The following is an 11,525-nucleotide window of genomic DNA, read 5'->3' as shown; positions in this document are numbered from 1 at the left end:
TGATGCACCAGCTTCACCTTCTCTCTCAGGAACTGCCGTATATGTTCACGTTTCCAGTTGTCAATTCTGCAAAATCAAATACAGAAACCCTCAGTGCACAGAAAATAGCCTCAAGTTGGAAATCGCATCATGAAAACGCATCTACAGAAGATCCAGTGCAGAAAATAGAAAAATTAGGGCAGAGATGGGAAAATCACCTGCTTATGATGGAATCGAAGGAAGATCGAGATCTCACAGAAAGCGAGCGAAAGAGATCTAGGGTTTTTTTTATTTTTTACCAACTCCTCCGATCTCCGCCGTGGAGATGAAGGAACACTTGAAACTTCAAAGAGTGAGAGGACAGCGAGCGGAGAGGGAGAGGGAGAGGGAGAGGGAGAGCGCGCAAGAGGGAGTGGGCCGGAGAGGCAGAGAGAAGGAGGGAGATGGAGAGGGAGAGCACGCGAGAGTGAGAGGGAGAGGGAGAAGGAGAGCGTGCGATAGGGAGAGGGAGAGGGAAGGAGAGCGAGATGCAGTGGAGAGGGAGAGGCAGGGAGAGGGAGATACGGCGCAAGGGAGAGGCAGAGAAAGAGGGAGATACGGCTTTAGGGTTTTTTTTTAATAGCAAGGGACCCTTTACCCGCAGCTGTTAAAACGGGCTGCGGGCAAAGGGTAAGCCCATCAGTCGGCTAAACCGTATTTTGTTGTAGTGTAGGCTTGCTGCTACAGGAGGTAACGAACGTGCCCTTGCTCAGCTTGCTTACAACGATGAGAAAGTCAAGGAGCATTTCAACATGAGAATGTGGGTGTGTGTTTCTGAAGATTTTGATATGAAATGGATTACAAAATCAATTATAAAATCTGTAGACACTGAGTTTAAAGGTGAAAAATTAAACTTAGATCAATTGCAAATCCACCTCCGTGAAATGTTGTATGGAAAGAGGTTTTTGCTCGTTCTCAACGACATTTGGAGTGAAGATAGTCAGAAGTGGGATAAACTGAAACTTTCCTTCCAAACTGGTGCATTAGGGAGTCGAATCATTATAACCACTCGTAGTGAAAAGGGTGCATTGGCGATGGGGGAAGGGTTCACATTCATAAACTGGCAGACTTATCTGATGTCTATTGCTGGTTAGTGTTCAGCTGCAATGCGCTTGAGCATCGGAGTGAAGAAGAGAGTTCAGATTTGGAAGAGATTGGAAGAGAAATTGTAAAGAAGTGTGGAGGGTTGCCTCTTGCAGCGAAGGCAATAGGGAGTGCTATGTGCTCGAGAATGACAAGAAGGGAGTGGGAGTTTGTCTTGAGAAGCGAGATATGGAACTCAGGTGATGTCTTGGGAGGTATTTTACCAGCTTTGTTACTAACCAACCATGATTTACCTCCTGCTTTGAAGCATTGCTTCTCGTATTTCTCTATTTTCCCAAAAGATTGGGAAATAGAGAAGGATATGATAGTCAAGTTATGGGTGGCGCAAGGTTTCATCCGCTGCGAGGAAAGTGAAGACATGGAGGAAATTGGTAGGCTGTATTTTGATGATTTACTAAGACGCTCGTTGCTCCAAGTTGCAGAATTCGATTATTACAAGAACATACTCAATTACAAGATGCATGATTTAGTTCATGATCTTGCACAATTTGTTGCAGGAAGTGACTGTTCGTTGGTGGAGATTAGAAAGCAGGCCTTGTTGAACCTAAACAATCTCCGCCATTCTTTTTTAATTGTCAGTGATGAAGCTGATGAAGTGGCTTGCATTTCATCCACCTTGTATAAGGCTCCCAAGCTGCGAATGCTGCTACTCCACTCAAGTGTCTCCATGGTGCCACAGATTTTATTTCATCATTGGAGACGTCTTAGGGCATTGGACTTGAGTAACACCAGCATTAAGAAATTGCCTCCAACGGTGGGACAGTTGAAACACTTGAGATTTCTTGATTTGTCCGACACAGGCGTGGAGGAGTTGCCAGAAGGGGTTAGTAATTGCATCAATTTACAGACCTTGAGACTCAATTACTATAAGAAGCTTAGAAAACTGCCTAGAGGGATGAAGAAAATGATTAGCCTGAGACATCTAGAATTTGAAAGGTTTATCGGTATAAAGTACTTACCAAAGGGTATAGGGAGACTAACTGGCCTTCAGACCTTAACAAAGTTCATCATGGGTGGTGATGATGATGAAGGATGTAACTGGGGTGAACTGAAATACCTCAATAATCTTCTAGGAAGACTTGAAATTACTGGCTTGGAAAATGTCATGAGCAGAGATGAAGCAAGAGAGGCAGAATTGTATAAAAAGCAGCACCTTCATTCGCTATACTTGCATTATGTGTACAGACCCGGTGAAGCATTGGATGATGAGGTGAAGAGAATGGAGGTTGTGATTGAAATCCTCCAGCCCCACACAAATTTAAAAGAGTTGGAAATATATAATTACAAAGGTTCCAAGCTTCCCAAGTGGATAGAGGATCCTATGTTTTCCAATCTAGTCAAGGTGATACTCTCATCTTGTCAGAAGTACGTAACCAATTGCCAGGTCTTGGGAAATTACTGTCCCTTAAACACCTTGAAATTTTGGGAATAGGAGAGGTGAGAAAGGTGGGTGGTGAGTTTACTGGGGATGATAACAATGCGGGAAGTGGTGGTGGTGGTGTCTCATTCCTGAAGCTCGAGACCCTCATCTTCTTCCAGATGCCAAAATGGGAGCGAGGAGTGGGAATTGAGAGGTGGAGAAGGAGAGGTTATGCCATCTCTCCTCCAATTAACAATAAGTAATTGCCCAAAGCTTAAAGCATTTCCCTGCAAGCTCACCATGCTTCAGGAATTGACGGTCTTAGGCTGTCCAGTTTTAAAAGAGCGCTGCCATGATGGAGGAGAAGATCGGGATATGATTGCCCACATCCCCAATATCATAATTTGTTGATTTGAATGATCCACCCCAGTAAGAAGAGGTGGAGTGGAGAATTGTGTGGTTGCTGTGGGGGGCGGCCTCAGTGGATTCCTATCTGTGGGTCCCACCTTGATGTATGTATCTTAGATACATGCCGTCCATTCATTTCTTCAGATCAGTTTCTAGCATGAGTCCAAAAATGTGGCAGATTGAACTCTCAGGTGGACCATGCTACAGAAAACAGTAGTGATTGAATGATCACCATTAAAAACTTCCTAGGACCTACTGTAATATTTATTTGCTATCCAACCTTATCAACTTGATTTAAAGGTTTTTTGGAACATGAGAAGTTTTAAATGACCAATCGTGGCTGTTTCATGTGGTATGGTCTACTTGAGATTTGGATCTGCTGCTTTTTGGGCTCATGCCCTAAAATGAGCTGGCAAAACAGATGGATGGCACAGATGTAAGACACATACATCAATGTGGACCTCACAGTCAGGGATCCACCCACTTGTTGTTGTGTGTAACTGTTGTATTTTTTTTTAAAATTTTTATTTTTTAATAATGATCAAGCCATCCATGAAAGTCTGGTTTTGCTGGTGGCTGCTTTTCAGATGTTGGCTGCCTTTTTATGTGTTTGTGGTTTTGGAGGTCAGGTTCTTTGTAAATTTTCTTCCTAGTAATTAATAAAGCTTATGATTGTACTGTCTGCCTTCACACATGTGCGCACACATGCACACATATGAGAATAACTAAAGATCATATGAGCCTTTTCACAAAGATCAATTATATATCAGATCATAAGATGGCCACATGTATATTGGATAATTGGTCACTTCTTCTTAACCGTTCATTTATCTACCGATATATAATTGCAAAAAGCTGAAGGAGTTGCCCACAACCTTCCACCGCACCTTCAGAAGCTGACTTTACAAATTAGTAATGGGAGGGTGCTTTGATGGTTTGGAGTGCCAGCTGATATCGTTACATTGTGGTTGGTCGGAATAATTCAAAGCCTTCAAAGCTCTGAAAATCCAGCTGTGTGAAGAGTTCAGGTCTTTACAAGAGGAGTTGCATCAGCTCACCGTGATTCCACAATTGAAGATCTTTGACTGTCCACCCTTAAAACAGAGCCATGCAGATGGAGGAAAAGAAAAAGACAAGATTGCTCACATCCCTCGTATCACATTTATTCAATGAAGGATAGAGAGGATTTTCTTTTGCTTTTGTTCTTAGCAATTGTGTTGCTTTTTCTTTTAACTGCTGTACTTTTTTATTTATTTTCTTTATTCTTCCATTTTATATTTTCTTAGAAATTTGTACACGTGGCTTAAATGTATTAAATTTAAGATAAATGATAAATAAAATATAGTGGGCCCATGTGACTATGATCTCCTTTGAGCCATTCGCACAACTCAGTGGATTCTGTAAGGAAATGCCTACCGTTAAAACTTCCTTGGTTCCGTCGTTATGTTTATCTATCATATGGAACGTTCATAACGTCACTGCTACCGGAATGAACTGAAAACAAAAATATATTAACACCCCACAAATGTTTCCACAGTAGATGTTGAATCCTTCTGTTTCCAGTCGTGCGGCCTACTTTAGTTTTCGATCTGCATCTAATTTAGTCTCATGTCTTAACATGAGCTGAAAAAACGGATGGACAGAGTGGATTTATTACAAACATGTGGCCCCACCTTGCTTCAGTCGCGCCAGCCACATGTGTCCCATTACATTTTATGACTTTACGGACCATTCTCGCATGGGAGTTTGATGTAGAGAGGGTCATGGACAGCTACATGGCTAAGATGGATTAGAAAAGGCCCGGTCGATGACAAAAGTGATCTAGACCGTCGGACCTTAGATCTGGCGTATCTCGCAATCCGGAATGAGTTATTGAACTTAAAGTATATAATTTTGGGGTAGAACGAACTACTTTAGCCAACCAACCCTGCTAGGCCAAGTTGCCCAAGCCGGATTTGTGAAATACAGTTGGATCGACTGTCATTTCCCCGTTTTAAACTTGGTTAAGCCAACCAAGACAACTACTATTTTTGGGAGAAAACCTTGCACACTGGTAGACATCACCACCGTCTGTAAATAGCGTGAAGTTCTTCGGAATAGCTGTGCTCGACTCAAGTCATCCCCTGCGTCAGGGTGTACCTTGATATGTTCATCATAGTCAGAAATGGAATATTTAGAGATTCTAATCGATCAATCTGAACCGATCATTAGGTCTAGAACATAGCTTTAAGAGCTACTGTTAAAATTGACAATGAGCGGATAGTTGAAACATTCCGTTAGTTTTCCTTCTCTTACATAGCCGTCTATTTTTAAATCTGTGGATGGGATAGATAGGATTATCTGATAAAAGGAGTGCTTTGAAACAATAAGCGATCCATGATGTTCTCTAACAAATGGATGGGTCAGATTGTTGATTGGACTTATTTCTATGTGAACAATCTCGACCGCCCATTTTCTAAGGTACTGATCGGATGCCTGCAGTTGTCTGATGAGTGTGATTTTTTGCTTCGTAACCTAACAAGAAGAAGGAGAGGGGAGGATATTTCTCATTTCCGTGGGTTGATTTTCAACCATACAATTATTTTTTTATAGACAGTTGAATCCTTGTTTTAGTATATTAGATTACAGCTAGTATAAAACAGAGTACAACTTCAAAATTCTGGAGGGTCAGCTTATTCCAGCCGTTCCATAGATGAACGGTCCTGATCTTTTCCTATTGTTCAAATGCAACCCACATTTCTTCACCATTGCTATCCTCCTCTATCCTTTCTTCTTTATCATTGCCTATTTCTAATCCTCTCACAGTTCTCTCACACATCAAATTCCTCCTTTCTTCCCATTACCAAAAGGGAGAAATAAAGAATAAAAAAATGGTTGATTCGCTGGTCTCATGTGCATTAGAGAAATTGAACAGAATTCTTGGAGATGAGGTAGCTTCGTTGGTCGGTGTTGCTGACGAGATTGAAAGCCTTTCTAGTACGTTTACCTTGATTCAAGTTGTGCTTGAAGATGCTGAGTCACGGCGGGTGAAGGACAGAGCTGTGAAGATCTGGTTAGAGAAGGTCAAAGATATTGCCTACGATCTCGACGACATACTAGATGAATGGCCGACGGAAGTTCTCAGATCACAAGTACCTGATGAAGGTGATGGGTCCTGTTTCAGCAAGAAGGAGGTAAGAACCTATCTTTCGCCTATTACTTGTTTGAATCATGTTGTGTTACGCCGCAAAATTGGTGTTGGAGGCCGTTGCACAAAAAATTAGGATCTAGCCTCCCACAAACACCAGAATTATGGGATAATATAGCAATGAAATAGATCAAAGCACGAACCACATGACATAAAAGATTTTTACGTAGAAAACCCTCATAGAGGTAAAAAACTACAGGACCAAGTCCAGAGCAACAATCCACTATGAAGTAGAATGTTATAACCGATCACAAGCATATACCGCTTGGATTAAACCTTTTTCACACATGTAGGAGTGAATGAACAATAAGAGAATAAAGAAAAACGGAGAGATCTCACCGATTATGAGGATGTAGAAGCGCTGAAATATTGAGTGCACAGTAGATCACCTCTACGAGCATAACCCTCCCTTCCACAAGCTTCCTCTCTCTCTCTCTCTCTCTCTCTCTCTCTCTCTCTCTCTCTCTTTTTCTCTCTCTTTCTCACCTTGGCTGTAAAAAACCCTTAACACAATAGCTTTAGAAAGCCTTCTCAATACCCTAGAAAAGCCCTATAGACCCCTATTTATAGTTTAGGAAACTCGCTTCCGCACCTTGGCAATCGAAAACCGCCTCAAAATTCCGCAGTCTGCACAAAATCCGGACATGAATCTGCGTAACCTCGACTGCTCGAGTAGGGTTCTTGATCGGTCGAGCGGACTCTCGACTGGTCGAGCAGTGCGGAAGAATAAACATAATTGGTCGCTGGACTTTGAGTTGAGTGCCACTCGACTGGTCAAGCACCACCCTCGACCAGTTGTGCGAGGCACTCGACCGGTCGAGCCATGAGGAGAAAATCCCCATCAATCGGGAGTAGGATAAAGAAGGCACAGAAAAGATTAGCTTATAATGCTGGAGAGACGAGTCAATTGGGTCTTAGAGTAGATAGTGGAGAGAGGGAGAGAGTGGATAGTGAAGTGAGGCGGGGTGAGATCAAGGAACGAGAGACAGGCTCCGTACTTGATGGATCGTCAATTGTAGGTAGAGAACATGAGGAAAATGAAGTACTAGACTTGCTTTTGCAGGAGGTAACTAGGTGCCCTTTGTAATTTCTATTGTTGGAATGGGGGGCGTGGGCAAGACCACCCTTGCTCAGCTCACCTACAATGATGAGAAAGTGAAGGGGCATTTCAATATGAGAATGTAGGTTTGTGTTTATGAAGATTTTGATGTGAAACGGATTATAGAATCAATTATAAAATCTGCAGATACTGAATTTCAGGGTGAAAAGTTAGATTTGGATCAATTGCAAATTTGCCTATGTGGAATGTTGCAGGGGAAAAGATTCTTGCTTGTACTAGATGACATTTGGAGTGAAGATAGTGAGAAGTGGGATAAATTGAAACTTCCCTTCCAAGTTGGTGCTTTTCGGAGTCGAATCATTATAACCACTCGTAGTGAAAAGGTTGCAATTGCAATGGGAAGGGCTCACATATACAAACTGGCAGTCTTGTCTGATGATGATTGCTGGTTATCGTTCAGCTGTAGAGCGCTTGAGCATCGGAGTGCAGAAGAGCGTTCTGATTTGGAAGAGTTTGGAAGGGATATAGTAGCATTAAGAAATTGCATCGAACAGTAGGGCAGTTGAAACACTTGAGATATCTTGATTTGTCTTACACAGACATAGAGGAGTTGCTAGAGGGAGTTAGTTACTGTGGAAATTTACAGACCTTGAGACTAAATCACTGTGAGAAGCTCAGAAAACTGCCTAGAGGGATGAGGAAAATGTTAAGCCTGAGACATCTAGAATTAGAAGTTACTGAAATGTTGAAGTACGTACCGCAGGGTATAGGGAGAGTAACTGGCCTTCGGATGTTAACAACCTTCATTGTGGGGGGTGGGGATGAAGGATGTAAATGTGGAGAACTGAAACACCTCAATCATCTTCAAGGAACTCTTCAAATTACAGGCTTGCAAAATGTCAGGAGCAGGGATGAAGCTACAGAGGCAGAGCTGAATAAGAAGCAACACCTTCATGCTCTATTCTTGAAGCACGACTACGGACCTGGTGAACTATCGGATGCTGAGGTGAAGGGGATGGACGACATGCTCGAAAGCCTCCAGCCTCACACAAACTTGAAAGAGTTGGAAATGCGGCATTACAATGGTTCCAAGCTTCCCAAGTGGATAGAGGATCTGGTGTTCTCCAATCTATTCAAGGTAAAACTCTGGGGATGTTTCAAGTGTAAACAATTGCCAGGTCTTGGGAAACTACCATCTCTTAAATACCTTTATATTATGGGAATGGAAGAGGTGAGAAAGGTGGGTGGTGAGTTTAGTGGGGATGATAACAATGATGGAAGTGGTGGTGGTGGTGTCTCATTCCCCAAGCTGGAGACCCTCTTCTTCAGGATCATGCCAAATTGGGAGGAATGGGAATTGAGAGGTGGAGATGGAAAGGTTATGCCATCACTCCGCGAATTACGAATAGAAAACTGCCCAAAGCTGAAGGCATTGCCCTGCAACCTTCCACCTTTCCTTCAGAAGCTGACTTTAGCCACAAGCGATGTTGGAATGTCATCGAAGGCATCCTTACCCATCCTAACAACCTTAAGCATTTGGTGATTTCCTGGAGTCATGAGCTGACATCTCTCCCTTGTGGTTGGTTGGGGCAACTCAAAGCTCTCCAAACTCTGGATATCCATAACTGTCCACGGTTGGGGTCTCTACCAGAGGAGTTGCAACACCTCACCATGCTTCAACAATTGATGATCTGGAACTGTCCAGTCTTAAAAGAACACTGCCGAGATGGAGGAGAAGATTGCAACAAGATTGCCCACATCCCTCATATCATAATTTAGTAATTTTGATGAACCAGCCCAATAAGAGGAAATCAATGACAGCTTTTCTTTTGCCTCGTTTGTATCTGCTAATAAAAAAAAGTTGTTTATCACATGTTAAATTGCCATTTCATTTGTTCGATATGATCTTGTAAATTGTTTTGGAGGTCAGGTTCTTTGCCCCCCTCCCATCTTATGTAATTTTTCTTTTTACTAATAAAGCTTATGGTGGTACCCTCTACCTGCACATACCCCCCCACACACACACAAAAGAAGGAAGAAGAAGGAAAAAAAATCCTGAGAGAGAGAGAGAGAGAGAGACACACACAAAAGAAGGAAGAAGAAGGAAAAAAAAAATCCTAAAGATCATGATGCCACCTGCAGAGAGAGAGAGAGAGAGTACCCACCCTCTCACATGTGCACACACTGAGGAGTGTGTGGGATCCACTTAGTGGATGACTCAGGTCAGCCGTTGGCCACTACCAAAAGGGTTGATAGTGGTTCCCTGCTCCTATATCTGAGATAGAGCAAAGAGAGACTTCTAACATTGGACGATTGACAGTGGCAAAGTCAAGTCCTTTCTACATTAAGGTATGTGATTGATATTGTGCTTCTTTTTTATTTTTTTTATTTTTTTGTTTTTGTTTTCAGAAGCATGGTGCGCATTGATATTCATTAGGGGAATTTTAAAATCCTGACTTTTGAAAACATTACGTAAGGTTCAAATCCAAGCCCCATTTACTTCAAAGGATCACATTTCTAGCCTGACCCCAACTTGCTACCTATTTAGTTTGGCCTAGCTTGCTTCAAAAGAGAGTAAAGCCAGTTGACCCATGGGCCAACCTGACCCGACCCATTGCCACCCTTGTTGTCCTGATCATTTACTAAATGGGCTGAGAATTCCAGTCTAAGCCTGACCTAGACTGGATTGGGCTGGCTGACCCAACACTACCACTCAATTTTGATTAACGGAATATGGGCTAAAGGCATTTCTAACCGTGCCCAATTCGCAGATACATACATCATGTGAATGTATTTATATACATTCTTCTAATTTGTTTCAGGTTTTTCTTTAAGTCATTTGGACCAACCTGTTTATGCAGGCTGGTTAGATTGGAAAGGGTTCAACAGAGCCCAACTCATTTACTTAAATGTACTACTTTTCCAATCAAAGCTCGAACCACTACCCATTTAACTTGCCTCAAACCTACTTTCTAACTTGGCGAGTTGAATCACAGGCCCGAACTAGCTCATTCCCAATGCCCATCTAACTCATTCCCACCCCCACACCCTTCACATACAACTCCAAAATAAATAATAAAAAATCCTATTAGTTGTAATAATTGAAAATGTCCACATGTTCTGATACAGGATCTTCACATCTCCAGCAGATCTTCCTCTGCTATTATGAGGAGAGATGGTTATGGATTGGACGGGCCTTCGGTCGGTTAGGGAATCCTAAGGACCGCTCCCCTCATTTTCTGTTTCTTTCTTTCCTTTCTTTTAGTCCAATTTTTTTGTGGCCCGTAAAATTGTCACGATAGGCGGACCCTTTTCCCTTTTTTGTTGAGGCAGTCCAGCCCGAATGGGTATTAGGCCCTCTGGCTTACCCTATTAGATGGAATATAAATTTTTTGTTCAAAAAAATAAAATAAAAATGTTCTGATGCAGGACTGTAAATCTGATGGCGCCAACAATCATCAACTGGATTAACCAAAAATCAAGACTCGTTTGAGAAATGTTCAACTACAATCACTCGATTGCATTTTGAAAGCAAAAGGTGTAACATGTATGAAAGATGTATCTTCCCATCTAGAGCGGATTAAGTGAGACACCGGACTCACCCAAGACATTGTGCACTTACCGTGGGCCCACCTTGATGTATATATTCTATATCCACCGTCCTTTTTTCCAAATCATTTTAGGGTATTATCCCAAAAATGAAGCACATCTAATTATCACATGGACCACATACCATAGGAAACAGTGGGGATAGGTATTTCCGGAGTGGATTAGTTGAGACCTGGATCCACCATGGAGGGTGGTATTCTGACTGTGGGGACCACTGTGATGTATGTTCCTTAAATCCACACCGTCCAACCATTTTTAAAGCTCATTTTAGGTGATGGTGCAAAACATGAAGCTGAATCAAATCTTAGGTAGACCACACCACATGAAACATTTTCATTGAATCCCAACCATTACAAATTTCATGGATTCCACCATAATGTTTATTTGCCATCCAACCTTTTGATAAGGTCACAAACACCTAAATGTAAAGACCGCAAAAATATCATCCTGATCCAAGTGGCACACAAGAAGTTTTTGATGGTCGATCACCACTGTTTCCTGTACTATAGTATAACTGGGATTTGGAATTACTTCATTATTTATTTATATATTATTATTATCATAACTTAAAATGAGCTTTCAATACGGATGGATGGTGTGCTTCATTTTTTTGATCAAAGCTTAAAATGAGCTTTCAATACGTATGGATGGCGTGGATGTCATCACATACATTACAGTGGCCTCACAGTCAGGGGTCCCAACCAACGTGGTGGATCTGGCGTCTCACCTAATCCTTTCCCGGTATTTTATCCTTGTTCTATTCATGATTGTCAGAATTG

At 42.0% G+C, this 11,525-nt stretch overlaps 2 protein-coding genes across 2 annotated transcripts; both read left to right on the top strand.

Annotated features, from left to right (window-relative positions):
- The first annotated feature begins 506 nt into the window (after positions 1-506).
- Positions 507-2,745, top strand: LOC131251881 (putative disease resistance protein RGA3). The gene is made up of 4 exons (XM_058252875.1): positions 507-586; positions 692-778; positions 1,120-2,411; positions 2,555-2,745. The coding sequence occupies exons 1-4, from the start codon at positions 507-509 to the stop codon at positions 2,743-2,745; spliced, it is 1,650 nt and encodes a 549-aa protein (XP_058108858.1).
- Positions 2,746-5,760: 3,015 nt separating this feature from the next.
- Positions 5,761-7,694, top strand: LOC131251880 (putative disease resistance protein RGA1). The gene is made up of 2 exons (XM_058252874.1): positions 5,761-6,063; positions 7,392-7,694. Exons 1-2 carry the CDS (start codon positions 5,761-5,763, stop codon positions 7,692-7,694), a joined length of 606 nt encoding a protein of 201 aa, XP_058108857.1.
- Positions 7,695-11,525: the final 3,831 nt, after the last annotated feature.

The sequence above is a fragment of the Magnolia sinica genome, chromosome 7 (assembly GCF_029962835.1).
Source record: "Magnolia sinica isolate HGM2019 chromosome 7, MsV1, whole genome shotgun sequence".
Classification (NCBI taxonomy): Eukaryota; Viridiplantae; Streptophyta; class Magnoliopsida; order Magnoliales; family Magnoliaceae; genus Magnolia; species Magnolia sinica.
The sequence above is the reverse complement of the archived record's forward strand: the minus strand, read 5'-3'. Positions and strand labels throughout refer to the sequence as shown.